Source organism: Lepisosteus oculatus, unplaced genomic scaffold (assembly GCF_040954835.1).
Source record: "Lepisosteus oculatus isolate fLepOcu1 unplaced genomic scaffold, fLepOcu1.hap2 HAP2_SCAFFOLD_306, whole genome shotgun sequence".
Lineage (NCBI taxonomy): Eukaryota > Metazoa > Chordata > Actinopteri > Semionotiformes > Lepisosteidae > Lepisosteus > Lepisosteus oculatus.
Window position 1 is genome coordinate 21,730 of NW_027167838.1, and position 27,030 is coordinate 48,759.

The 27,030-nt window shown below is 39.2% G+C and overlaps 1 protein-coding gene across 1 annotated transcript; it reads right to left on the reverse strand.

Annotated features, from left to right (window-relative positions):
• Nucleotides 1-1,464: 1,464 nt before the first annotated feature.
• On the reverse strand, nt 1,465-26,694 carry LOC138227271 (fap1 adhesin-like). Its single transcript, XM_069186279.1, has 4 exons — nt 25,386-26,694; nt 15,576-21,649; nt 14,536-14,967; nt 1,465-1,563 (listed from the first exon to the last, which is right to left on the reverse strand). Exons 1-4 carry the CDS (start codon nt 26,692-26,694, stop codon nt 1,465-1,467), a joined length of 7,914 nt encoding a protein of 2,637 aa, XP_069042380.1.
• Between the last annotated feature and the right edge of the window lie 336 nt (nt 26,695-27,030).

Below are 27,030 nucleotides of genomic sequence, written 5' to 3' on the forward strand. Positions count from 1 at the left end.
AGAGATGGAGAGAAACTTGCTGCTACACTGGTAGAGAAACATACAGTACTTCCCCAAAATCAGAACAGCTATCAATCCTACTGGGGAATAAACCTCCAAATAGTTTAGTTTAGTAGATTTATTGTACTAGATTTGTCGATGTTTAGTTAAATATTAATGCTTTGGCAATACTGTAATCCATAGGTTATTTCAATAAGAGTCTGAATTTTAATACATTTAAGGAACATGTCAGAGCTGTGAGTATCAAAGACACAATCTTTCAGTTTTATGTTTTAGAACTTCTATTGCAGAAAGATACCCAAAACCAAAATTATTCATTTGCAGATTTTGGCTTTCCACACATCTCCTCTTGTTATACCTGAGTTTGGACACTGTTTTTCACCTGCTTTGTGCTCATTTTCCCTCAGCTGTCTACCCCTTTGTGCCTACTCTGTCTTGTTTTCTCCTGCGCCTCATTTATCTGCTACTTTCCCTCTCTCCCTCACATCTTAAGAAGGCTCCACAGCTGAAACCTTGTGTTTCTTTTCTTTACCTTTCTTGATGGAATTAACATTTCCCTGTTACTTTGAATTTGAATGTCAGCACCTCTAAAATACAAGCCTGACCAACAGTTGTATGAGAGAATGCTGAAGATGGTTGCCATTTAATTAGCAGAGGCAAGGTCAGCAAAATTACATAGGTAAAATATGGCAAGAAGAAGAGGAGCCAGAGGAGAAAATTAAACACACCACAAAGGATAAAGCCTGAAACTAAATTATACTGAAACTAAATACAAAATAAAGGATTCCTGCAAACCTGCAGGTTAGTGGCATTAATAAACTGTCATAACATACAAAACAAATGAAAAGGAGCATATCCTTTTGGGCAGTCTTAATTTTTCTGAGCTTTAGAGGATTTAGAATTGCAACAGGCATGGTTAACAGGTTCCACGCACACCAACATTATTCACATCACGAAGGGTAATGCTCCTGTATCCTGCATAAACTCATATTGTCTGAAGAAAAATAAAACAAAGGTATGACAATGAATTAAAGGCCTTTCAACGCCTTGTGAGTAAAACACAATGTTACAGTACATGAACATGACAAGTTTAATAAACGCTGAAAGAAGGCGGAGAGCATTACCTATCTGCACACAGTAAACCTGAAAACCACTGTAAACGAATCTGTCGTTGGAAGAAATTATTAGAGACAGAATTTAGTAGGCATACAAGATTCCTGGTTTATGTTAAAAAATAAAGGTCTTTCTCGATGTATCACAGATAGAAACTTCCAAAAGGCAAGCAAAATGAAAAGCTTGCAAAGTCATCAGTCCGTCATTTGTGAAAGAACAATTAACACAGAAGTGTGCAAATAGATTCCATTGTCACAGAAAACGTAACGAAATCGAGCAGCAATACATGCAAAACATAAATAAAAACACAGATTTCATGTAAAGTGCAGGTGTGACCAGTGCATGAACGTCCTAAAACATCCCGGAATTGTGTTTCCCAACGACGATGTAGACCACAGGATGTTCCATAGTGTGCAGCTCTGCGAGAAAACGTGGAAGCCGTTGTCCAGGCTGAAGAAAGGAGAAAAGAAAAGGAAGAATGAAACCCTATTTCTAGGGACTTTTAACACTAGTGCTTAGACCTGAATGCTGGAGCTGTACATTTCAACTAATACCACACACGCGTATTCCAAAAATAGAGATGGACGGTACAGAGACCGCAGGAAATCATCAGCTGTACAGATAAAACGTCTGAAGAGGCGCAGTTTGAGGTCAGCACACAGGAAAGAACGTTTACATTATGCCCAAAGACTAATAATTCCTTTTTTGGGACTCCTAAACCTGTAAACAATGCAACTACGGACAAAAAAGTCAGCTCGTCAAAAATGCAGAATTACTCCGATAGCTACTCACAATTACAAAAAGGATAGCATCACTATAAATGTAGATAAATGAGCAAAAATATAGGTATCCACAAGGAACACACAACAACAACACAGAAAAAAGAAATACCTGTTGCCTTGGTACAATGAATCCTTGCAGTTGGTATCTGCAGATCTCACTCCTGTCTGTTATGGCTACTGCCACCTGCTGGTAGAAGTGGAAATAAAACGCGCGTTGCGCCAGCAACGGTAAAGGTCACATTAAGGGATGTCAATTTTAAATGTTAGTTAAAACTACGTCTAGTGATTTTGTGCACCACTGAGTGCAGATTACAACAAATTTAGGACCACCAAGTCTCAAACATAATGCTTTCACTTAATCTGAGCCCTAGTTTACAACTTAAGATGTTTATGCTTCTATCTGTGAAATAAGCACTAATTAGCACTGACTGTAACGGACTAACTGCTTATATCTAATATATAAGCGAAATAATACATAGAAAAAGCTTCAGGGTGGATTGCCAATCATTGCCTGTAAATTACCACAACAAACAGGACTGTTGGAAGAACATGTATCATTATTTGGTGCATATAATGCATAATATAATGCACCAAATTAGATCAATGCATTCTTGGGCAGCATAGAAATTGAAATTCACAGGAATGATGTATTCCAAAGGTAATGCAGACAGAGTCAAAGCCTGAACTACCATACCCATGAACAGTTTTGCAGGCTTAGAAGCATGGCACAGTTCAGATGACAGTAGGACTTAGATACAGTACTTAAGGCTTCAATTGTTTTTGGCATTATGTCTAAATGCTTTACATCAATGTCCATTCACCACTTCAGGCTGGGATGCAAATAAATGCATTTCTTAACAATATCCTGAAATGAGTGGCAAGGTCTTCTAAAGTCAGTATAGGGTTTCATTAATGAATATGAATAAGAGGTGTTTCAATACACCTTTTTTAAATTAACAAATTAAAATAACATTATGCATTCATTATGTTGAGTATATTTATATTGACATCATTATCTCAAATTCAGTTCACTGAACATAGCACAAAGGCATAACTGAAAAACTGTTAAAAGACAAAAATGGACGACATGATGTGGTGGTAAGGACACTGTGATCTTATAAAGTTGAGCCTGGAACTGTATCTTTCTAGGGGAAAATTCCCCTCTACTTTTCTGGGGCAAAAATCAAAACAAATCCATTGCTATAGCAGTCAGCGATCTGAAATTAGATCTTTGTTTTCAGACCCTATTTCCATATCCCTCATGTGGCATTCCAAAAATACCCATTTACAACTTTACACCTCAATAACACCAAAGAAACACAACACAAGCACAATGGCAGTGAAATTCAGTCTATTGTGTCTGTGGCCCACTGTTCACAAAAGCACCCACTCTGGCGGCTGGAATGGAAAACGAGAAGCAAAGCGTCATTCTTTATTTTCTGAGCCTCTGCTCCTTTCCTGTAACTGTATAATTGTCAGCTGTTACTGTATCGCCAGTCTCAGGTGAGAAGCTGTTATAATAATGGTGAATTATTTACCGGATAAATGATTTCAAAGCAAAGCTCTAAATGAAAGCAAGCCCAAGCATGCATGACAACAAGGCAGTTGCTCAACACAACTGAAAGAAGGAGACTCAAAGCACTTCCTCAAAACCTTCAGAATCGCACACAGAGGGGGTTTCAGTGGCATGTTTCTACCATGCGTGTACCTGGAGACATCACACACAACTACAGTAGTCATCAGCTTATTCTGTTATAGAGCCAGATATCCTCAGATCTCTTAAAGCAAGCAAGGATCCAACTAGACAATACTGGGATCGATCCACCACTGCTGATGGTGTGATGCACTGTGTGATGCACTCTTCTGGTTCAGAAATTCCAAACCCTTTTCTTCACAGATTTGCAAGGTACAACGCTGCAGAAGAAGCCGTATTTTGGATGAGACTTTAAACCAAGGACCGACCCACATTTTGGGCACCACAGATTCATATATTACCATTTACAAATGTGGGGGTTAGCCCTCAAGCAAAGGGAGAATCCAGAAAAGGTTTTAACTTCACGGCTTACTGATGTTCCCTCATCTTCCTCTGGATCAAAATCTGAACTACCCTGCTTCTACTCTGCAAGTCAGCACTTCAGAGACATCGTTATTGGGACTTCTTGATAAATGACTTCGAGTATGCATCCTCAGACAGAGAAAGAGACTGCATCCATTTTTTTTTACTCTGTGCCAGCACGACGGTACAGAAAATAACAGGTTGTGTCCTAGGCTTAACACAGCTAACTTTTAAACAAATACAATTTTCCCCTAGCAACTGTCATCTATATGCCAGAGAAAGATAGACACCCAGTCACCGTCATTCACATTATCATCGTTCCCTTCCACCTCCAGCAATGTTATTCTCTAATTTATAAAGTATAATAAACAATGTTACATAAACATAAGTTATTTCACAATGGTATCTGTTTCCATTCATGTTTTTATATCTATACTGCATAGTGGATTAAACAATATGTGATGCAACATGTGGACACTAATTTTCATAGCTCTGTCAACGTCAACACAACTCCATCAACATACATTTTATGCCTAATAGTGTATTCCTGTCAGGAATATTCCTGACTTCTGTGTGAGCCTAGTGCTGAGAAAAGCAGCCATTAAACAAGGTTAATTAGTTCTCACTAAAACTTTGATTTTAAGAAATATTGTTCAGACATAATGCGGAGGGTTAGCATTAAATGAGAGAGGCTGTAATAGAATAATGGCTTCACTATAGTTTTGGAGTAGTTTTAATATGCGGAATGGTGCTTTCCTACACAGAACTATGGGAATACCATGCTACAGTATACTTTTTTAAGGAATGTGCTCTGTAGTAATACCATGGACCAATATAATAAAGCACTGTGAAACCTTGTCAGAACCACAGGAAACAGAAGCAAAACGATTTAAAACCAAAGTGCAAGTGCAAAAACCACAATAAATCCGCCAAGGTGAACTTCGTTGAGATTTAACAGGTGAATTACTGAACCTGCACAATGCATTTACACCTTTTCCTCTGTTTGGGCCTCTACAGATAACGTCAATCTGTTAACAGGTCAAGAAGAAAAACGGCCAGGTTCTGATCTGCTGGGGAGGAAATGTGTACCGTCCCTGCGACCTGACAGCACAACACTCTGTCAGCAAGCCCCCAGCCTTATAGCTCTGGTCAGGACAAAGACCTGTAGATGCTAATTGTGTTCGACAGGCACAATCATACAGCAGGCAGGAGATTAGGAGAGTGTTAATTGCGTTCAGTGGCAAAGGGAGTCAGGAGGCAGCCTGGTGTCAGGGGAGTGGGCTGTGTTTGCAGGTGGTCAGGGGTTCCCAGAGGGTGGGAGGGAGCTTCACCACAAAGGATCTCTCTCTGACAGGAGGGCTGATGAGCCATGAAATCCCATCAGCCCATGCAGGGGGCAGTTTGGTATGTAAAGAGCACACTTGTGACTGTTGTTTTGGGGTTGTGTTTTGTTTTAATCACAGACCACCAAGGGATCCTCCAAAGCCCAGTGATTCCAAGCTGTCATTTGAGGGTGAAACCACCTGATGCAAAATCATTTTTAACTGGAGACCTTTCTGTTTAATGCATTCTTTTGTGGGTTCTTGTTACATTTACAGGTATTTTGGTCTCATTAACAATAAGACTAGGTGTTAAAGACTTATCAGCATCACTGTGGTTTGCAGCTATTGTGCCCCTCCTTCCTATAGCAAGGATGAACAACTGCATCCTGTTTGATTTACTTAGCTGACCATTGATTAACTCTTTAACTCACTGCTTAAAGAATTAAGGATCTGCATCAACAAGGACTAGGGAATGGAAAGGAACAAAAATGCCCAGGCTGCACACACACTTGTGATAGAGAAAGAGGATAGATCCCTATATTCAGGACTATGTAAAACCTACTGTTATTTAAGAACCTTACTATTGTGACAGATCTCTTCTTATAGCAACCCTTTGATTAAAAAAATACATTGTAATACATGTATTGACTCTTGGGCTAAAACGTTTTCTTCTATTCTCTCTTTTAAATGCAGAATGCTTTACTCCAGGCTAATAAGATTTTGAATTGGAAATGTTAATGGTTTTCATCAGGTTCTGGACAATGTAAGGAAAGTCACGAATATGAGGAAATCATTTGGCCCACCCAGAGCATTTATTTGCTTAGCAGCCTCATTAATCTGGCAGGGCAGCCTGTTCCAGAGAAAGAGTATTCCCAGCACTCCAGTAACACGTCTCATGTTTTCCTAAATATCTAGTTTTCAATCAGGCTAAAAACTACAAAGGTAAAACATTTGTATTTGAAACTATTAATCCAAATAAGAGGGACCCTTTTTTGTTTTTCAAAATGCTTGTTTTCATTTTCTCCTTATAACACTTAAGTTTCTGTGCCAGGGGAGCACAATTCCAGCCTTGAAGGTTTGAAATGTCTAAAGGCTTTCATTTCCTAACTAGCAAATTGCCATAATTATTTGCCTAAACAAACCAGATTAACCCCTGTGCCCAGGTGTTTCGGTGGTGATTTAAAGAGACCTACTGAAAAAGAACAGGTGGACTGTGGATCTCCAGCTAGTAGTTGTGCACCCTAGCACTACACCTTTACTCACAATATGCCTGGTTGAGCTTCAGTGTAGAGTTATAACATCAAGAGGCACAACTGACTTGATCTTATCAACTTATCAAGAAGGCTGGCTCTGTGTTGGGGATGAGCCTTGACCCCATGGAGGTGGTGGCTGAGAGGAGAATGCTGACCAAGCTCACAGCCATCATGAACGACGCCTCTCATCAGCTTCATGGGACTGTTATTAAAAGCGGAGTACTTTTAGCAACAGACTGCTCCAGCTACGGTGTTCAAGGGAACGTTTCCGCAGGTCGGCGGCTGTCAGGGTGTATAACGCTGCCCTAGGCTAGGACTGTTAGCCCTTCATTTGCTCGTCTATGGACAGCATGTTTGCTCCATTGTACTTTTTGGACAATCAGTCTGTATAAACCTATGCACATTTTGCACATATTTTATTGTTTTTACAGTGACTATGATCATCACATTTTGCACACACCTATGTATTTATTTTTTATTTATTGATTTTGTTGTCTTTTGTTTTATAACTATTCTGATGTCTGTTTTTGCTTGTCTTGAGCTGGACTGCTGTAACACATCAATTTGCCTTTGGGTTCAATAAAGTCATATCTATCTATCTTCACCACATGTCATCTCCAGGAAAAATGCTGGAAACGACAAACCTCTGTATATGTCTTCATGTCACAGAAACCGTTGACTTCAACACTAAAGCACTGTGAATGAGGCTCCTGAATTACCAAACTTTATGAATGAGTAACTTTTTCTAAATTAGCATGTAACAAACACTGACGTCTAATAGGATTTAAAAGGTGGGTATGTCATTGTATAAACACTAAAACAACAAAACATGAAAAATATAATGTAATGGTACCTAGTACTTCATTAATGTATTGTATGTGTGACCTGCTTGAAGCACATCAATCAAATCTAGCCCACTACAGTAATGAATCTGACACCACTGGGTTGTTGTCTTTGTAATATTCATTTGTCATGTTCATGGCTTTTGTTGTAGATAACGACTGTATATATTTTTTTGGAATGTACACTTTCATGCTAAAGTTATTGCAAAAATTCTGTATTAAGTAAAATGACAATTTATGGATTTACAAATTATGCTGTTTAATATTTGTAACCAATTGGGTTGATCAACAGGGTGTCTACTGTTAAGCCTCGGGATACAGGAGTGTTGGTGCTGTTGAAAGCAAAATGAGCTGAAGACAATGCTTTGCTCCAGCTCCTGGTGGTGTGTTGTGGGATTTTGTCCCATTCCTCACATAATACCTGGAAAAGCATGTGCCCGTTCATTGATCTCTGTTGCCCTGGATGCTAAAGTCATCCCACAGATGTTCCATGGGGCTCCATGGGTCTGGGGAGAAAGGCATCCACAGAATAACAGTCCAATTCCCAGCACTTGAGAAAACAGACGCTCCCTGAGCAGCACGAGGACATGACATTCCAGCAGGACAACAGATCGCATCAGATTGAGGTCACTGGAGGGGAAGCAAGTGTGATGCCAGGACTTCATCAATGCTGTATCATGTCCATGTAGTCAAGCTGGCATCAGTTCCTACAAGTGGAGTTCTGTAGTGACTAGACACTCCTCTCCAGACCAGCACAGTTGATAGTGATGAGCAACTCTTGGCAAGATGTGTGACTCGTAGTCTGCATGATGGTAGCCTATCACTGTATGGACTTCATTTCACTGTAAGATCTTGCCAGGTTAGATACCTTTTGTTTACTTACAGTTTAAAATGCACTTACTTAATCCATCTCCCAATATACTGCTGACACAAAGGTGCCTCTGTACTTCGGCATTATGCACAGCTTGTCAATAAATTTCATAAGCTAGACACAGTGGTTCTTTTATATATGTTTTTTTCAGATAGAGACAACTTAATGGTTATGCAGCAGTCACCATGATTCAACTGTGTTCACGGTTACTCATGATCACTGAAGTCGATAATACAAAAGATTTATTCAATATCCAAATTCTATACACTTTTTCTAAAACATGCAATTTATCATATTTGTCTTTTGATGTGCAGTATACAGTATATCACTAAGTGCAATCTGAACTTCATTGCACAATGTGACTAATTTGTATATTTTTTGTCTACATTGGTTCTCATAGAATAGAACTTTTTGCTTTTTTAAAACTGAGCTCCAGAACTTTTTTTTGTTTTTATTGTTCCTTTTTGTAAAACAAAATTAAATAGTGCTCAAAAGGCAATACAATCCTAATGGACTATGGCACATGACAAAAGGTGATTTATATAACTACAGATGCAGCCATTCAAAATGAGCGGGGTACGCTGCGGTACAACGCGGTAGGCATATCGCATCAAATACCGTCATAACACGTCATTTCGCGTCATACCGCCCTTTACCGTATGCAAATTATATTATGTTAATAGTAGCCAGAATCACCTTGTAAAACTGGCAGGTGGAGCTAATAAAACTTTCATGTACAGCATTTGAGTTGTCACCAGAAAAAAACTGGTTTTGAATCCTGCTCACTGCTGAAGGACAATCTTTACTCAGTTAAGAATTTAAGTTGTATACTCTTTAGACTTTCAAATTTAAACTGTGTATTACAGCATGTTAATCATTAGACATTAAAAAGTTGGTATATTTTATGAAAGCAAGATTGGTCAGTTGGACAAGAGTACGCAGCCTACCACCTTTATAATAAATATTTTAATTATGCAGAAATATTTTATTAATCAAAGTCTTTACCAAGATATTACTAATAGTATTAATAATGAATGACTTCGGACAAGCTTTAAACTCAAAGTATTACCCTGGTCCACATTCTTTGTAATCGTCTTTGTAAACGAAAAGACTTTATTTTTTCATTGACAAAAAGTAACACCACAGCATTTCGTTGATCCGATCACACATTCGTTTTCAATCATACAAAGTCTTGAGAATCACCGATTCACTATGCCTTTCACGTGCTCATAAAAGATACTAATTTAGGAACATAAACAGATCACTGTATGTAAACTATACTGTATATGGCTGGTCTTGGTAGTTTAAAGAACAAATACACACCAGTTTTCCATTTCTCCCTAAACATTTTAAGCATCAAAGTCTTACATGTGGTTATTTCAGAAACGGTTTTATGTGCTGCTTCTGACCATATTATTGTAGTTTTATATACTTTGTGAAAATTGATCGTTTTAACCTTTTCTGCGAATAAGCTCGTTATCTGAGTAAACAAAAGCATACTTTTAGAATTTGATCAATAGGGAATAGAATATGGAATCGCATATCTAAATAAATTAATAACGATATAATTATATTAATGTACTGTTGCACAAAAAGTAGTATAAGACTTTCCATTGATATCTGTATTGCTGTTACACTGCATGACCTGTCAATTTCTGTGGTGTGATGGCTTAAGTGACTGACTTATAAGGCTGAGGTTGGAGGTATGATCCCAGCTGTCAACATGAATTTTCTTTTAACAAATAAACATTTCTTTGGAAAACTAAAATAGCAAATATTATTGTCATTATATTGAAATTTTTTATATTTCTAAATATCACAACATGTTCATACTGTACAGTATGTACACAGTGGTACTGCAGGGTGTAGAAACAAACCCACGTAATTTTAAAGACCTCTACTTGTGAAACTTTTCACAGCCTGTACATAAAGCTATATACACAATACTGCTGACAGCAGGAAAATTCCTATTCTTTACTCAGCAGCTTATTAAAAACAGCACCCACGTTGTTCAAGACGATTTTTTTTTACACAGAAGACTGACAGAGGTTCACGTTGTGATCTATTTTTCTAAGAAAACATGTGTCAGTCTGTCCGTGGGGGGAAAGTGGAATGTCTTTCATTGGAAGACTTGCCCTATTCTACCTTGAAAATGAATAAGTTGAGAAAAGACTTGTGAAACCAGTTTGTTAACAAACAATGTAGACACAGAGACTCAGACTGTGGATTGAAATTTGGCACAGCCAGCACAGAAAGACAGACAGAGATAGAGACAGAGACAATATAGTGCCCATAATATTTGATATTTTAGTTTTTCATAAATGTTTATTTGTTAAAAGAAAATTCACGGCAACAGCTGGATTTGAACACTCACCCTCAGGCTTATAAGCCAGTCACTTCAGCCATCACGCAACAGAAACAGACACGTATCATGTACTGAAACAGCCATACACATATCAATAGAAAGTCTTATACTACTGTTTGTGCAACAGTACATGAATATAGTTATATTATTATTAATTTCTTTAGCTAGCTATCCGATTTCATATTATATTCCCTATTAATCAAATTCTAAAAGTATGCTTTTGTTTACTCCGAAACGAGCGTATTCTCAGAAAAGGTTAAAACAATCCATTTTCACAAAGTACATAAACACACAGCAATATGGTCAGAAGGAGGACGTAAAAACATTTCCGAAATAACCACATGTAAGACTTTGATGCTTAAAATGTTTAGGGAGAAATGGAATACTGGTGTGTATTTTTTCTTTAAACTACCAATACCAGCAATATACAGTTTACATAATATGTTTATGTTACTAAATTAATATCGTTTATGACATTCAGATGCGTTATGCTCCTATTCTTTTTATGCTCAGCTACTAAAATTTCCCTTTAGTTGCAAAATTCCATATAAATATTTAATACTAAGCAGAAACGTGCACAGTAAAGAGATTTAATGATTAAATCTTTTCACTACCGACCAATGCACCACGAGTGCCCCTGTCATCATTTTGGCCAGCCAATCACGTACCGCGGTACGGCGCGGGGGCTTGTGCATAGTTGCGTGCGGTATGGGGTTTGTACGGCGAACTTTGAATGGCTGCATCTGTATTCAATTAGTTTTTCATTTTGAAATGTAAAATTGTTACTTTGAAATTAAGACACCAGCCAAATGAAGTCAAATCACATCATGGGTCTCAGAGAATCTAAGCAATAGTTTTAAGTCTTTCTGTCATTACTATCGTTAATGTGTTTTGCTGTAGTTAAACATTGTTTTCATGTCTTGTGACTTACTGCCACCTGCTGGCAAAACCTGCGCTGGAAAGGTTGGCTCTTCCCCACTCAGCCAGGTTCACTCCTGTTGTGTGATTCAGCTCAGGCATTTTTAGAAATCTCTTTAAATCAACTAAAATAAACTAAATTGAACTAAAAATGAATGAAATATTGAAATTGAATTAAACTAGAAATAATTAGTTCAATTAAGCATGTTTCATTTGGCTATTATGATGTATTATTGTATTGTTCAGAAAAAGTCTATGAAAGTAGCTGTCCTGTAATTTGCTAATGTTACTGTTAAAATGGAAGTTAATGCCATTTCAGGGAGCCTTGCTCTTAGGTACAAAAATGAACATTTAATTTCACTGAAAAACAAAAATTCACGGAGGAGACATTCCACATAAAGTGATCATCTTTTTCTTTTCTTATTCACTGGAGGGAAAAAGGCACTATATACATAAACCGTTAAATAAACATGATTTTATTTTCTAAAGAAAGATTTTTGTGCATACAGTAATGTACTGGAAGTAGTTCAGGTGGGTAACTGCGTCAGCATGCGTAGGCTGCAAAGGAACAAGTAATAGGTTTATTCCATGCTGAAAAGAGAAGAAAGAAAACATTTTGGCCGTGGAGCCTTCTTCAGGTGCTACCTGCTCACACCTGAAGTCACACCTAAAGAAGGCTTCAGGGTCGAAATGTTGTTTTCTTTCTTCTCTTTTCAGCATGGAATAAACCTATTACTTGTCCCAGTAATGCACTTGTTCATTACGGAAACCAATTTGATTTCTGTCTCTTACTTAATCACAGATGGGAAATTTGCTTTGCAGGCTGGTAAAGACATAACACATAATACATTTATAGACACAACACATTACCCAAGACATTTAAACACTATATATTTAACTGATGTACGGTGAGAAAGAAAACCAATATACAGTGTAGTTCATAAGTATTTGGACAGTGACACACTTTTTGCTGTTTTGGCTCTTTTCCAGCACATTGGATTTGAAATGAAACAATAACTATGAGGTTATAACCCTTTCTTTGAGGACGTCAGGATATCGGCGTCCACATCATAGTTGGGATGTTTGTTCCAGGCCCCAAACCCTTTGAATAAAAATATGCATTTCCCTGTTTGGTAGATTATTTAAACCTCTTATATTTTTTTAAAAATCCAAATAGTTTCCCCTAGTTCGTGTTTCACTACTCAATCTTATGAAGTGCACTAGGTCAGTAGCTTTGAGGATTTTGAATGCTTACAGTAAATCAGGTCTTGCTATAACTATGAATAGAATTATGAAGGCTAAGAATGTCTTATTTTTTTAATGGTGTAGTACACCAATAAGATATTTACAGACAACATTAAAACTAACATACCATTTTGTGATTTAGTTGAAAAGTGTCTGGTCATGGATGTGGTAGTGTGCTCACCTATTTGAATAACACAACTTTATACAAAAACATGAATGCAATTATTTTTATTTCAGAAACAGTAGTTCCCATCATTAAAACTCCTTTTTTGATTTTGCATTGCAAGGAGTTTCCCCTCCATGTTAAACATGTTTGATGGTGGCAGATGGATTATTACAGAAAGGCTCTGGATAAAGCAGTCGACATCTTCGACAGCAAAGATGGTTTTTTTGGCATCTTCCTGGAGTTTGGAATTACAGGGATCCCTGGAAACACAGAGTGGTTTGACATGTCACTGTTCAAGTTTCTTTATTCCATGGCAGCAGGTCAGATAGACTTTGGATACAGTTCTACCCAGAGGCATCTTAATGTCAGGTTTATTCAATAAGAAGCTATTTGATTAAAGGTGTGTGGTAATTTGGCTATTAGACAACTGTTTTTCAGTCATTTCAATCACATTCATAACCATTATTCCTGTCATCTTCTATTGGACTATTCACCCCTGATCTGTACTATTACCTGTCCCTTAACCAGTTCAATACACAAATTTCCCTAAATGCCTATTGCCTTTAATTTAAGAAGAACATTACCAAAAGCATCTTTAAAATCTAATCATATCATTTTGTACGTTCTGTGTGTTTAGTGCTGTGACTTGTTTGAAGAATTTTAACAAGTTGGTAAAGGAAGAATGACCTTTTCTAAAACCATATTGACTACTGCTAGGGTCTTATTTTCATATGAGCGATCCTGTTGTTTAGTTCTAAAGTGGTTTTCATAACTTTACTTGTAAAAGAAGATGTATTAGCTTATATCTTGTCATATAAGTCACATTTAGTCATATTTACTAAACCGAGAGATACTGTAGAAGGGAATGAGGGAGGGCACTGAAAATGGAGAAAATAGAGTACTGTTGAAGAGGACTGCCAAAGATTGATGCACTGGACAATGGACTATTTAGAAGAAGAGAGATCAGGGAAGAGTAGAGGTGCACAGTTAACCACTTGATCAGAGTGGAGTTTGGAGTTCTGCCTCACCATTCCTATGGAGGTAGCAGTGTCAATAAAAAGTGACGTTTGCAGAAGTTTAAGGCCAATTTGTATAAAAATCAGTTTGTTTTTTAAAGGATTCTAAATTTAGATGAATTCCCCCATTCTACATAAATTCCATCCAATGTCTAATTCTGAACCACACTTGTCACTAATGTGCTACACAAAATAAAATCACAGTCACAAACTAAATACTCACCATCTGGAGTGTTCTGAGGCTTGTTCCTACTGAATCTGTCCAAACTAAAAACTTCTTTTTTGAAGAACTATGAGCACACAAAGAAAACAATTTAGGAATATTTCTTCCACAGGTATTATACTTGAACTGTTACGTACTGTATTGATCTTGATAAATTTGTAGTCATTATTCACACAGAACATTCAGCATTGGCCACCATAGCAGTTGCTATTCTTGTTGATTGCAATTAATAGGAATGTCTTCTAGAATGTTATTTGATGTACAAATGAGCATTCTATTCAAATAATTTCTGTAGTGCTAATATTAAAAATACAATAATGCCCAAATTAATTAATAATTAAAGTTTGGGTATCTAATCCATACCTTGTGTTTTTGAGGCTCGGTGTACTCATCAGGCACTTTAAATGGTCCAAAGCTTTCACAGCTCCCGCGTCCACTGGATGTTCCCTGGGCTCTTAAGTTTTCCAAAGATGGATTTGTTTCATTCTGAATTCTGATGTCTTTTGACCTATTACCCATGATCTTATGCTTTAGCATGGAGCCAAACTTTTTCAAAGGATGTTTCTTGACTTTCTGGCTCACATTCACATCTTCATCCGGCGTATTAACTGCAAAGGGGATGTTGCTGTGCGAGAGAAGCCCTTTGCTCTCAGATGTTTTGGTCAGTTGCACTGGGGTCATGTAATGTTTTGCTATGTCAATGCGCAGACCACTCTTGCTTTGGGCTGGACTGAGATTTTTGTCCTTATTAAGGCTGGGATTGTACACATACCAAGATGAGTGTCCGGGCAACTCCTGTCACAAAAAAAACAAAAAGTTACAGTTCAGTGATTGTTGTTTCATTTTTAAAAGTAAATCAAAACAAGTAACACTTCTCTTACGGAAAAGAAGATAAGGATTATGGGGTGTGTATATGTTTTTAGCACTGACGTTAACACTAGAATAAAGGCAGACAATGAAATATAAAATAAGAAATCAATGTGAATGTTTACAATTGCATGTATAGAAAATAATGCATCTCAATTTTTTTTATGATGCAGATATCAGTTTGGAAATGTAGACAATACTGTGAGCAAGTCTCTCCATAGTAGCATTAACTCACCTGATTGCTCTTGTACTAATTGAGTGATTAAGCTGACATCCACAGACAGGTGAGTTTAGTACGTATGCTATGAACTGACAATAGGGATATTTCTGAGATGTTATACAGTATTAGGGAAAACAAATCTGGATTTGTAGTTTTATTGTAAAGGAAAATGCACAACAAAACTATCATCATATTTACAAAATAAGAGTTCCATTTTCCAGTACTTTCTACACAAATGTCTGTTAATTAGGTACAGAACAGGTCCATCCTACTTTGATAAGAGACATTTTTACAGGTTTGGAACTGTTGGTCATACCTCATCAACCACATCATGCGAAGACGACTCCAGAAGTCGTGTTTTCATACAGTCTGGCCTCGAGGAGCTCTTCATAGTTTTCTTAACTGTCTTCCCTGAAGCCTTACACTGCTGTACTCCTTCTACATCCTGGACTCCTTGAGCCAAATAATCTCCAGGCTTCTCTGGGGTCTCAGAAGCAGAACAACCTTTTTTCTTATTAGAACAAGGTGTCACACCAACAGCTTCTCCTACGGAACGTGATGAGCAGGGCTTATCCATAGTGTCTTCTGGCTGGAAACTGTTTTCAAAAACACTTTGGACTGTTGGAGAAAAGTCCTTTGGAGACTTTTTCATAGAAGACTGTAGTTTTTTACTTCTGACTGTAGTTACGTTTGTGTCCACAATTTTGTCCTGTGTGGACTTACTGGTTTTCTGAGAAATGAGAGATTGTGAAGATGGAATTGAACACCCGCTTCGTAAACCATAATTTGCAATAGTTTCTTTAGCCACACAACAGGCCATTTCCTTGATCATTTCTGGATTCTGTGAGGCAATTCCTACTTGTAATACTTTCTTGCTGCCAATGGATTCCATCAGTTTGCTGTAAACAGAGCTAACGGTTTTCTTGATGGCTTGCTGTAATGGAAGATGTTCTTCAGCCTTTGGTTCACTGATGGTTAGAGTGGAAACCTTTGTCAATTCCTTCAGCGCATCTTTGGTGAGTTTCAGTGCCAGGTCCCTGACCTGAGACTCGGACAGCTCTTCCAGTTCCCCAGAATAATTTTCTGGGTTGGGGAATCCAGGGCGAATTTTCAAAAGCAGTTTTGCCATGATATTTTTCACTGCATCTGTATGACACATAACAGGTGAAGGTTCTAACTGGTCCATTTTGGTGCACATGAGCTGCTCAGTGCTCAGGGTTTCCATATCAATGGCGGCTTGAGGAGCATCTGAAGACTCGATATCTGAATGTTGGAACTTCATAATTTCTCTCACAAGAGAATCAACTATCTTTTGGGCCAGGGCCTCACTCTTGGCTGCTACTGCTTGTTGTAAGTTGTCTTTGGAACCAGCACTCTGCAGCAGTTCTCTGTAAATACAGCTGGCCACTTGTTTGACAGAAACCAGCTCACATTGGATATTGCTTCCCATTGTTGGATTACATTCTGAGGTATCTGGGGCTGTAAATAGTTTCTTCAGCACATTGTCAATAATGCCCACAGCAAATTCACTGAGCTCCCAACAAGATAAACTATCCATAATCTGTTCTTGTTTCTTCTCCCTCTTTGGAGAAATAGGATGAATTCTTAAGAGCAGTTTAGTTACAATTTTTTTCACAATATCTGAATATGGTAGGGGAATATCAGAAAGTGTTTGAATATCAGAAGCGGGCTCTGGAGGTGACATTCCCTTTTCTTGGCAACCAAGGTTAAAGGTGTCATTTTCACTGCTGTTCACATCATTAGTGGCTTCGTTTGTAATGAAGGAAGGAGAAGGACCTAAGGCTGAAGACTCAGCTGTTGAAAAGTAGAGCTTTGAGAGCTCTTTAACCAAAGATACAATAATGGCATTGGACACTTCCTGATTTTTGGACATTATTGCATCGTATAATGCAATAAGGGAGCCACTTTCTTGCAGCAAGTCATTGTACACTTTTTCAATCATTTGGTCTGCATCCGAAGGCTGAATAAAGATGCATCTGTCATGGTCAGGTGTTCCTATAGTAATTCCTGGAACAGCTGATAACTGCATGATCACAGATTCAGTAATACTTATAACCATTTCACTCAAGGTTTGCAGAGGTCTCTTCAGATCTTCAGCACTGGACTCAGGGCTGAAACAGTTTAGCTGAATTTTCTTTAGCAGATTATCTGTGACTCCATGTACTATTTCAGAAGAAACAAGGGAAACTTCAGAAGACTGTGCTATGGGTGTTGCCTCTTTGTTGTGCTCACTACCGATTCTAATATAACTCATCAGCTCATCAACCTTCACATCATGCGTAGAGGACTCCAGAGGTTGTATTTTCATACAGTCTGGGCTTGAGGAGCTCTTCTTAGTCTTCTTAAATGTCTTCCCTGAAGCCTTACAATGCTGTACTCCTTCTAAACCCTGGACTCTTTGAACCAGATAATCTCCAGGCTTCTCTGGGGTCTCAGAAGCTAAGCAATCATTTTTCTTATTAGAACAAGGTGTCACACCAACAGCTTCTCCTAGGGAACGTGATGAGCAGGGCTTATCCATAGTGTCTTCTGGCTGGAAACTGTTTTCAAACCCACTTGGAACTGTTGGAGAAAAGCCTTTTGGAGACTTTGTCATAGGAGACTGCAGTTTTTTACTTCTGACTGTTCGACCAATAACAGGTGAAGGTTCTAACTGGTCCATTTTGGTGCACATGAGCTGCTCAGTGCTCCGGGATTCCATATCAATGGCAGCTTGAGGAGTACTGGACTCAGGGCTGGAACAGTTTAGCTGAATTTTCTTTAGCAGATTATCTGTGACTCCATGTACTATTTCAGAAGAAACAAGGGAAACTTCAGAAGACTGAGCACTGGGTGTTGCCTCTTTGTTGTGCTCTCTAGCAATTCTAATATCACTCATCAGCTCATCAACCTTCACATCATGCGAAGAGGACTCCAGAGGTTGTGTTTTCATACAGTCTGGGCTTGAGGAGCTCTTCTTAGTCTTCTTAACTGTCTTCCCTGAAGCCTTACACTGCTGTACTCCTTCTAGACCCTGGACTCTTTGAACCAGATAATCTCCAGGCTTCTCTGGGGTCTCAGAAGCTAAGCAATCTTTTTTCTTATTAGAACAAGGTGTCACACCAACAGCTTCTCCTAGGGAACGTGATGAGCAGGGCTTATCCATAGTGTCTTCTGGCTGGAAACTTTTATCAAACCCACTTGGAACTGTTGGAGAAAATCCTTTTGGAGACTTTGTCATAGAAGACTGCAGTTTTTTACTTCTGACTGTTCGACCAATAACAGGTGAAGGTTCTAACTGGTCCATTTTGGTGCACATGAGCTGCACAGTGCTCCGGGATTCCATATCAATGGCAGCTTGAGGAGTACTGGACTCAGGGCTGGAACAGTTTAGCTGAATTTTCTTTAGCAGACTATCTGTGACTCCATGTACTATTTCAGAAGAAACAAGGGAAACTTCAGAAGACTGAGCTCTGGGTGTTGCCTCTTTGTTGTGCTCACTACCGATTCTAATATAACTCATCAGCTCATCAACCTTCACATCATGCGTAGAGGACTCCAGAGGTTGTGTTTTCATACAGTCTGGGCTTGAGGAGCTCTTCTTAGTCTTCTTAAATGTCTTCCCTGAAGCATTACACTGCTGTACTCCTTCTAGACCCTGGACTCTTTGAACCAGATAATCTCCAGGCTTGTCTGGGGTCTCAGAAGCTAAGCAATCTTTTTTCATATTAGAACAAGGTGTCACACCAACAGCTTCTCCTAGGGAACGTGATGAGCAGGGCTTATCCATAGTGTCTTCTGGCTGGAAACTGTTTTCAAACCCACTTGGAACTGTTGGAGAAAAGCCTTTTGGAGACTTTGTCATAGGAGACTGCAGTTTTTTACTTCTGACTGTTCGACCAATAACAGGTGAAGGTTCTAACTGGTCCATTTTGGTGCACATGAGCTGCTCAGTGCTCCGGGATTCCATATCAATGGCAGCTTGAGGAGTACTGGACTCAGGGCTGGAACAGTTTAGCTGAATTTTCTTTAGCAGATTATCTGTGACTCCATGTACTATTTCAGAAGAAACAAGGGAAACTTCAGAAGACTGAGCACTGGGTGTTGCCTCTTTGTTGTGCTCTCTAGCAATTCTAATATCACTCATCAGCTCATCAACCTTCACATCATGCGAAGAGGACTCCAGAGGTTGTGTTTTCATACAGTCTGGGCTTGAGGAGCTCTTCTTAGTCTTCTTAACTGTCTTCCCTGAAGCCTTACACTGCTGTACTCCTTCTAGACCCTGGACTCTTTGAACCAGATAATCTCCAGGCTTCTCTGGGGTCTCAGAAGCTAAGCAATCTTTTTTCTTATTAGAACAAGGTGTCACACCAACAGCTTCTCCTAGGGAACGTGATGAGCAGGGCTTATCCATAGTGTCTTCTGGCTGGAAACTTTTATCAAACCCACTTGGAACTGTTGGAGAAAATCCTTTTGGAGACTTTGTCATAGAAGACTGCAGTTTTTTACTTCTGACTGTTCGACCAATAACAGGTGAAGGTTCTAACTGGTCCATTTTGGTGCACATGAGCTGCTCAGTGCTCCGGGATTCCATATCAATGGCAGCTTGAGGAGTACTGGACTCAGGGCTGGAACAGTTTAGCTGAATTTTCTTTAGCAGACTATCTGTGACTCCATGTACTATTTCAGAAGAAACAAGGGAAACTTCAGAAGACTGAGCTCTGGGTGTTGCCTCTTTGTTGTGCTCACTACCGATTCTAATATAACTCATCAGCTCATCAACCTTCACATCATGCGTAGAGGACTCCAGAGGTTGTGTTTTCATACAGTCTGGGCTTGAGGAGCTCTTCTTAGTCTTCTTAAATGTCTTCCCTGAAGCATTACAATGCTGTACTCCTTCTAGACCCTGGACTCTTTGAACCAGATAATCTCCAGGCTTGTCTTGGGTCTCAAAAGCTAAGCAATCTTTTTTCTTATTAGAACAAGGTGTCACACCAACAGCTTCTCCTAGGGAACGTGATGAGCAGGGCTTATCCATAGTGTATTCTGGCTGGAAACTGTTTTCAAACCCACTTGGAACTGTTGGAGAAAAGCCTTTTGGAGACTTTGTCATAGGAGACTGCAGTTTTTTACTTCTGACTGTTCGACCAATAACAGGTGAAGGTTCTAACTGGTCCATTTTGGTGCACATGAGCTGCTCAGTGCTCCGGGATTCCATATCAATGGCAGCTTGAGGAGTACTGGACTCAGGGCTGGAACAGTTTAGCTGAATTTTCTTTAGCAGATTATCTGTGACTCCATGTACTATTTCAGAAGAAACAAGGGAAACTTCAGAAGACTGAGCACTGGGTGTTGCCTCTTTGTTGTGCTCTCTAGCAATTCTAATATCACTCATCAGCTCATCAACCTTCACATCATGCGAAGAGGACTCCAGAGGTTGTGTTTTCATACAGTCTGGGCTTGAGGAGCTCTTCTTAGTCTTCTTAACTGTCTTCCCTGAAGCCTTACACTGCTGTACTCCTTCTAGACCCTGGACTCTTTGAACCAGATAATCTCCAGGCTTCTCTGGGGTCTCAGAAGCTAAGCAATCTTTTTTCTTATTAGAACACTGAATTTTCTTTAGCAGATTATCTGTGACTCCATGTACTATTTCAGAAGAAACAAGAGAAATTTCAGAAGACTGAGCACTGGGTGTTGCCTTTTTGTTGTGCTCACTAGTTATTTTAATATCACCCATCACCTTATCAATGATCTCACTTGCTTCTCTGCTAATACTGGTCTCTGGTGAAAGGGATGAACATTGGGAAGCTGAATGTGTCAGCTTGGAAATGTTGGTCACCATAGAACTGATTATGGTTTTGACCACTGTCTCATTTCTGGTGGCTACAGCTTTCTGTAGAACCTGTTGGGATCCAGTTTGACATAGCAATTCATTGTGAACAGAGCTGGCAACCTGCTGAATCTTGTGTGGTTCATGAAACACATCATTATCCTGTTTCACAACTGTTATCTCCTGGTTTTTTGACAAGTCCTGCAACACACTGTCAAAGAGGTCCACAGCTATCTGACTCAGCAAAGACACAGACATCTTCCCTGGGATTTCTGTAGACGTTTCCTCTTTTATCAAAGTAGGGTATATCTGCAATAGCAGCTGTGTTATGATGTTTTCCACAGTCTCAGTACACACTAAAGTCATATTAAGTGATTCTGTTGATTTAGCCATAGAAATTTCCTGGAGCCCAACTGAGGAAACCGGTTCAATATTCAACATTTCTACAGGGACACTGAGTGGTTTGATTTCAGAATTGTTTTCAAGGTGGGAGTCTCTTTTCAGTTCCTCAGAAGAACTCTTCTCAATTTCTGATGTCACCCTGGCTGCTGGTATATTACCTATGTTAACAAAGAGCTTTTCATTTAATGATAGTGAAGCAAAATATCAGAAAGCATGAAACAAAAACTAAATTATATTGAGAAGTAACGAATGACAGGCATCACAAAATATTTGAGTATAAAGCTTCATGTTCCTGTAAAACTATTACATCTTGGAGCTCAGGTAACTACAAACAAAGAAGCAGCCATATTCACAGATACGTTATATATGGCTACTGAATATATGGCTATATTCACTCATTCTCTCATTCATAGTCATGGCCTACACTATATTGGTCTAAATACATCAAAAACTTTTAAAGATACAACAGATAGAAAATCAAGGTACTGTATATTTACATACAGTCACTACAGTTTTTAACTTGTACTTCATAGCAACTAAAATGTTAATACACTTTTAAATGATTTGATTTAATTTCCTTCTTACCTTGATTTTCACTCTCTTCAGGCTCCATTGATAAATCACATGCAGCAGACAAAACATCCATGACAGACTTTACAAGCAAGCTGGAAAGCTGATTAATTGCATCATGGTACATCTGTGAACTGGGCACTGATGGTTCAGTACTTTTCTGTGGTCTGTGATCCTTGACAGTCAGAGACACGTTCTCTGAAATCCTTTGGGAAGACTTCAATTCCGTATTTGTATCACAGTCTTGAAAAAGTGAAACATCCTTCTCATTTGTGTCAAACGTTGGAGAATCGGGAAAACTGAGGCACTGCTTCAACAGCCTTTTCACTGATTTCTCAGTAAATGAATACAACAACTGCATAGAAAGCTCCGGGGACTTTGGATGGGATAAATCCTGAACTACTAGGGGGCTCTTTAAAATTGGATCTGAATTAGATTTGTGAGCTGTGCCCAATTGTACTGCAATTCCCGATTTCAAAATTAAATGGAAAACATTTTTGACAAGTTCTTCTGAAAATACACGCAGAGATCCACTCGAGACAAGTTGTTCCACTTTCCTTTCAATAGGACTCATTGTAGGACTCTCTGTGGAGGTCCTGACTTGGTCCTTAGGCTCGTCTGAAACCCTTGTCTGCAGTGGGGGTAGATTGTGCTTTGCTGTGGCTCCTGGTACTTGAGATGCCCAGGACGCCTCTTCAGCTGAAAGCTTTTCAATGTCCAAATTAACATTATTAGAGTGGGTTTGAAATGCTATATTCTCAGTGACGAGACCAGCAGCACACTCCGATTTCTTTTGGCTTGCTCTAGACTTGCTTTTTGTATCTGAGGCCACCATTACATCAAGTTTGCCCATAATAATGTCAACAATACCCATGGCAACAATTTCAATGTCAGACACTTCACACTCTGCATGGGCTATGTGTTCTGCTGAGAAGTCAAGCTTTGGTGAAATGAGAGGGCTTGGCTGGTCTCCTTCCTCAACATTGTCAACTGTTGTTTTCTCTGAGCCTCTCTTTTGTTCTGCAGCATTTAAGCTGTTTTGAGCTGTAAATGAATCTTCTATCACATTGCTTCTGCAAGGAAGTTCCATGAACTCTTGTTCACCTAGTCCCATGTCATTTGCAGTAAAGGGTTTCTTCCAAACACGGGACCGGGGAACTCGATTGCTTTTACATGTCAATTCATTTTCTTGTTCTGCTGTAGGTGTAGGTTGATCCTGAAGCTTTGATGAAGCATCAGTCAAGGCTCTATAGGGAGTGTCCCGAGTCATGACTTCTGTGTCATCTGTATAAGAATCAATCACCATCCCAGGCACATTTATGGGTGGGAAACGTTGAACAGAATATTCTCTACGGTTACTTTTAGTGTATTCTTTATGGACAGTGTCTTCTGCACTAGACATCCTGTCTTTCCCATATTGTTCACCAGAGAGGTGCATTGTTTCATAATCTGGCTTTAAGACCACATCTGAAACTTTAAGATTTTCAAATGTAGATAAAACAGAATCCACCAGTTCACTTGCTTGAAGGGTTTCTTCTGAGGGTTTTGCTCTTGCTCCTGAGCAACATCCTTTGTCATCACCCCTATTTATTTCACTCCTGATTGTTTGCAATATCTGACTGCCAACATCCTTGGCACAGATGATTAAATTTGCCTGATTTTCCTGAGTAGTCCTGCTTTGCCTTGAGAAATCAACGTTCATTAACACACCTAAAGGTTCTGAATCTTCACTAAGATGCTTACGGGGTGCCGAGTTTGGTACTGACATGCTTTTCTTAGTCAAGTGTGGTTCACTAAAGCTCAGGTGTGAAACCTGGACTGAAGGAGGAAACATCTCAAGTGAATCTGCTGATCTCTGCTCTTTAGCAGATAAAACTTTCCTTGCTTTGAACAAAGACAGGCTCTTCTGATTCCAAAAGTGTTTCAGTTTGTTCTTCACAGTTTTGAAGAGTTCCTCAGTCATTGTCCTAAGGTGCTCAGCTCTTCTAGTATCAGTTTTAATTTCTGATGTTCCTGGTAACAGGGCTGTATCAGAACTTTCTAATTTATCTTTGTAGTCTGTTGAGAAAGAAATCTTCTCAAAGCATGTAGCGTAATGTAGTTTTTCTAAAACATCAACAACAATATCTGAAGCCAGTTCAGTGGTTTGCACATGAGAAGAAGAGTCTGAGGACATTGCTTCTTGAGCATGTTTTGTTGCATCCGGTGTTTTACATACATCATCAGCTGTACTGTTTGGTTGCTCTGGGAGATGGGCAAGTCCAGAAGATATAAATTTTGCAGCTGCTTTTTCAATAATTTCACTTATTATCCTTGTTGCTGTACGATGGAATACAGAGCTGGAGGTCCTCGGCATCTTCTCTGATCCTTCACCTTCTCCATCTGATATGATGCTCTCTCCAGAAGAGGAAACACTCAAATTGTCCTCAACCAAGTTCATGTCCATTTGCCCAATTTGCTGTTTTGAAGAAATGTTCTCAGATGACACCACCTTTGGAGGATATCTACAAATCTCCATTGTAATTTGATTAGGGACTTGTCCTGTTGCCTTATCAATATCAGATAATATGATTTCTTCAACAGGAGATATCTGGGATTTTGATTGATCTTGAATACTCTCCTCTCTTATAAATGTAGAAGCATCTCTCTCCCTGTCTTTAAGATATGGTGAAGGGCTTTTAATGGTGTCTAAAATATATTGCTCTTCAAGGTACTCCAAAACTGAAGTAACAACCTCTCTAGCCAGAAGGCTTTCATCTGAAGCCTTCTTTGCCACTGTTGTGCAATAAATCTCCTGGTCTAACTCTTTTTTCATTGCTTCACAAATGGCTCCAGCAGTTTCTACTGTATAGGTGCACAAATCTGAAATATCTGACACAGAATCAGAAAACACTGAAGTTTTTGATGAAGAGCTGACGCTTGAGCTCTTTGCATTGATTTGAGCAGGAGAACTGGAACTAGATACATCTTCTTTAGTCTGGGTGAGTAAAGATTTGAGCTTTCCAAATATAGTCCTTACGATGCCTTTTGCAACTGAACTAAAGTCAAAAGTATGATCAATGGATCCTCTTTCTGTGCTGCCTCTAGAAGTTTGAGGAGCAGCAGCAACATTTTTATTGGATTCTTGCAGATATTTATTTGTTTCAATACAATTCAGTGCAAACAAAACATTTTCAAAAACAGAATGTACAATGTCCTTGGCAATAACAGTGACCCTATTGTTGGGAATCTGAGATTTTGGACTTATGTTTTCCAAAATGGAGATTTCTGCAGCTTCTGGGAGCAATAATGACTCTTTTGAGTTACTCTCATGTAAATTGTTACCCACAGGGGTGAAATCCCACTTTGTTTTTTCAATGATCTGAGATACTATCTGCTCAGCAATTTCAATGATTTTGGCTTTAGAGATCCCAAAAGCAATATCACTGTTTGCTCTTTCCATTCCCACACTTGATTCCGAGGAGTGAGACTTTAATTTGAAAGATGGGGGGCTACTGCCATTTGTTCTTTTCTTAGTCACTTTTGCCTCATCTCTCTCATTCTGCAGGGCATCAGGACTCTGAAGAAGGTAGTTCTTCTCCACAGATAAGCTGGAGGAGGGTGAAATCGTTTCTAAATTTTTCAGAATTGCTGACACAAAGTCACTCATTGATTGGTTATCGCCTGAATATGTTTCTTTCACGTCACTCATCTTATTTTCAGTATTTGCTTTGCAGAATTCACTCTTGACTTCTTGTAAGACAGTACTGATTATTTCTGTTGCCGTGACAGCTAACTCCGCCTCATCATATTGTTCTGAGTGGAGTCTCTGGGATTGTCCTATGGCATGTAGGTCACCACCATGGCCACCCAGGAGTCTACAGGTTGACCCTGACTCAACAGCGCTTGTGAAAAAAGGCTGGAGTCTTCCAGAGACAACTTGTATAATCTCACTGGCAACCTCTGAGGCTACAGATTCTGTCTGTGCTTCTAGATTAACACGCACAGTCTTAGGGGTGGGAATTCTTTGCTTATTTTCTGACAAGGCAGAGATGACAAGTCCAAGAACAGCATCCACAAGTTCAGTGGCAAGGTTATTCGATCTGCAGCGGGTAATCAAGACACCTAACGCACAACACTGGGGTTCCATCAGCTGAGCAGGAAGCTGTGCTTCAGTGAGGGCTCTGCTAAGGACATCCTGTACTATACGTTCTGCTTTTGTAATTATACTTGACTTAGTGATTCCAAAAAGGTCCTTAAAAGGTTCTGAGAGGGGCTTTCCAGCATCTTCTCCTCCATCAGCAACCACAATCTCCTTCGAGGGTGTTCTGGATTTTAAGCAGGGTGTATTTTTCCCTGTTTCTTCTCCTGAACTACCCGAGGACGAGAGGGGTGAAGGGAAGGGAGTGGAGATCCTGCATCTCGTTGACCAGAAGCTACTGCTCCTACTCTGGGACTGCCATGTGGACCCTGACTCAGTACCAAGCAGAGAATGAGAACTCAGGGTGGCCTCCTCACTACTGCTGAAGTAAACCGGGGACTCAAAGGAGCAGTGAGACACGCTCCTGCTCCTCTCTTCACTGTAAAGCGAGATGGCTGGAAGCAGCACTCTGATGATAGACGCTGCCACCCACACCACTATATTCTCCGCCATTTCGTTAAGCTCTTCCGTTGTTATCTGTTTTAAAGCAATAGTACAAAAGTAACCACAGAGCACGAAAAATGTTCAATATACAGTACACCTATCAATATAAGACCTACTTTTACTTACTTGTCAGGGTTCATTGTTTCCCATGTTAACATTTAGAAATTTGCAACCAAATTTTGAATGCCAGCACAGACGCAACTAATACAAATATACTGTTGTCTATACAGTATAGTAAAAATCTATTATAGATATACTATTGTATATAAAAATATATACAGTACAGTATTTCTAATATATAAATGAAGCAAGAACAACAGAATACCAGTCTAACCAAAGAAATAG

Coding starts and splice junctions, on each gene's coding strand:
- LOC138227271 (XM_069186279.1), bottom strand. CDS start 26,694: ATGGCGGAGAATATAGTGGTGTGGGTGGCAGCGTCTATCATCAGAGTG. Junction 21,650..25,385: donor GTGGGATTTCACCCCTGTGG/GTAACAATTTAC, acceptor TTGTTAACATAG/GTAATATACCAGCAGCCAGG. Junction 1,564..14,535: donor CCGAGCCTCAAAAACACAAG/GTATGGATTAGA, acceptor TCCTTTCTTCAG/CCTGGACAACGGCTTCCACG.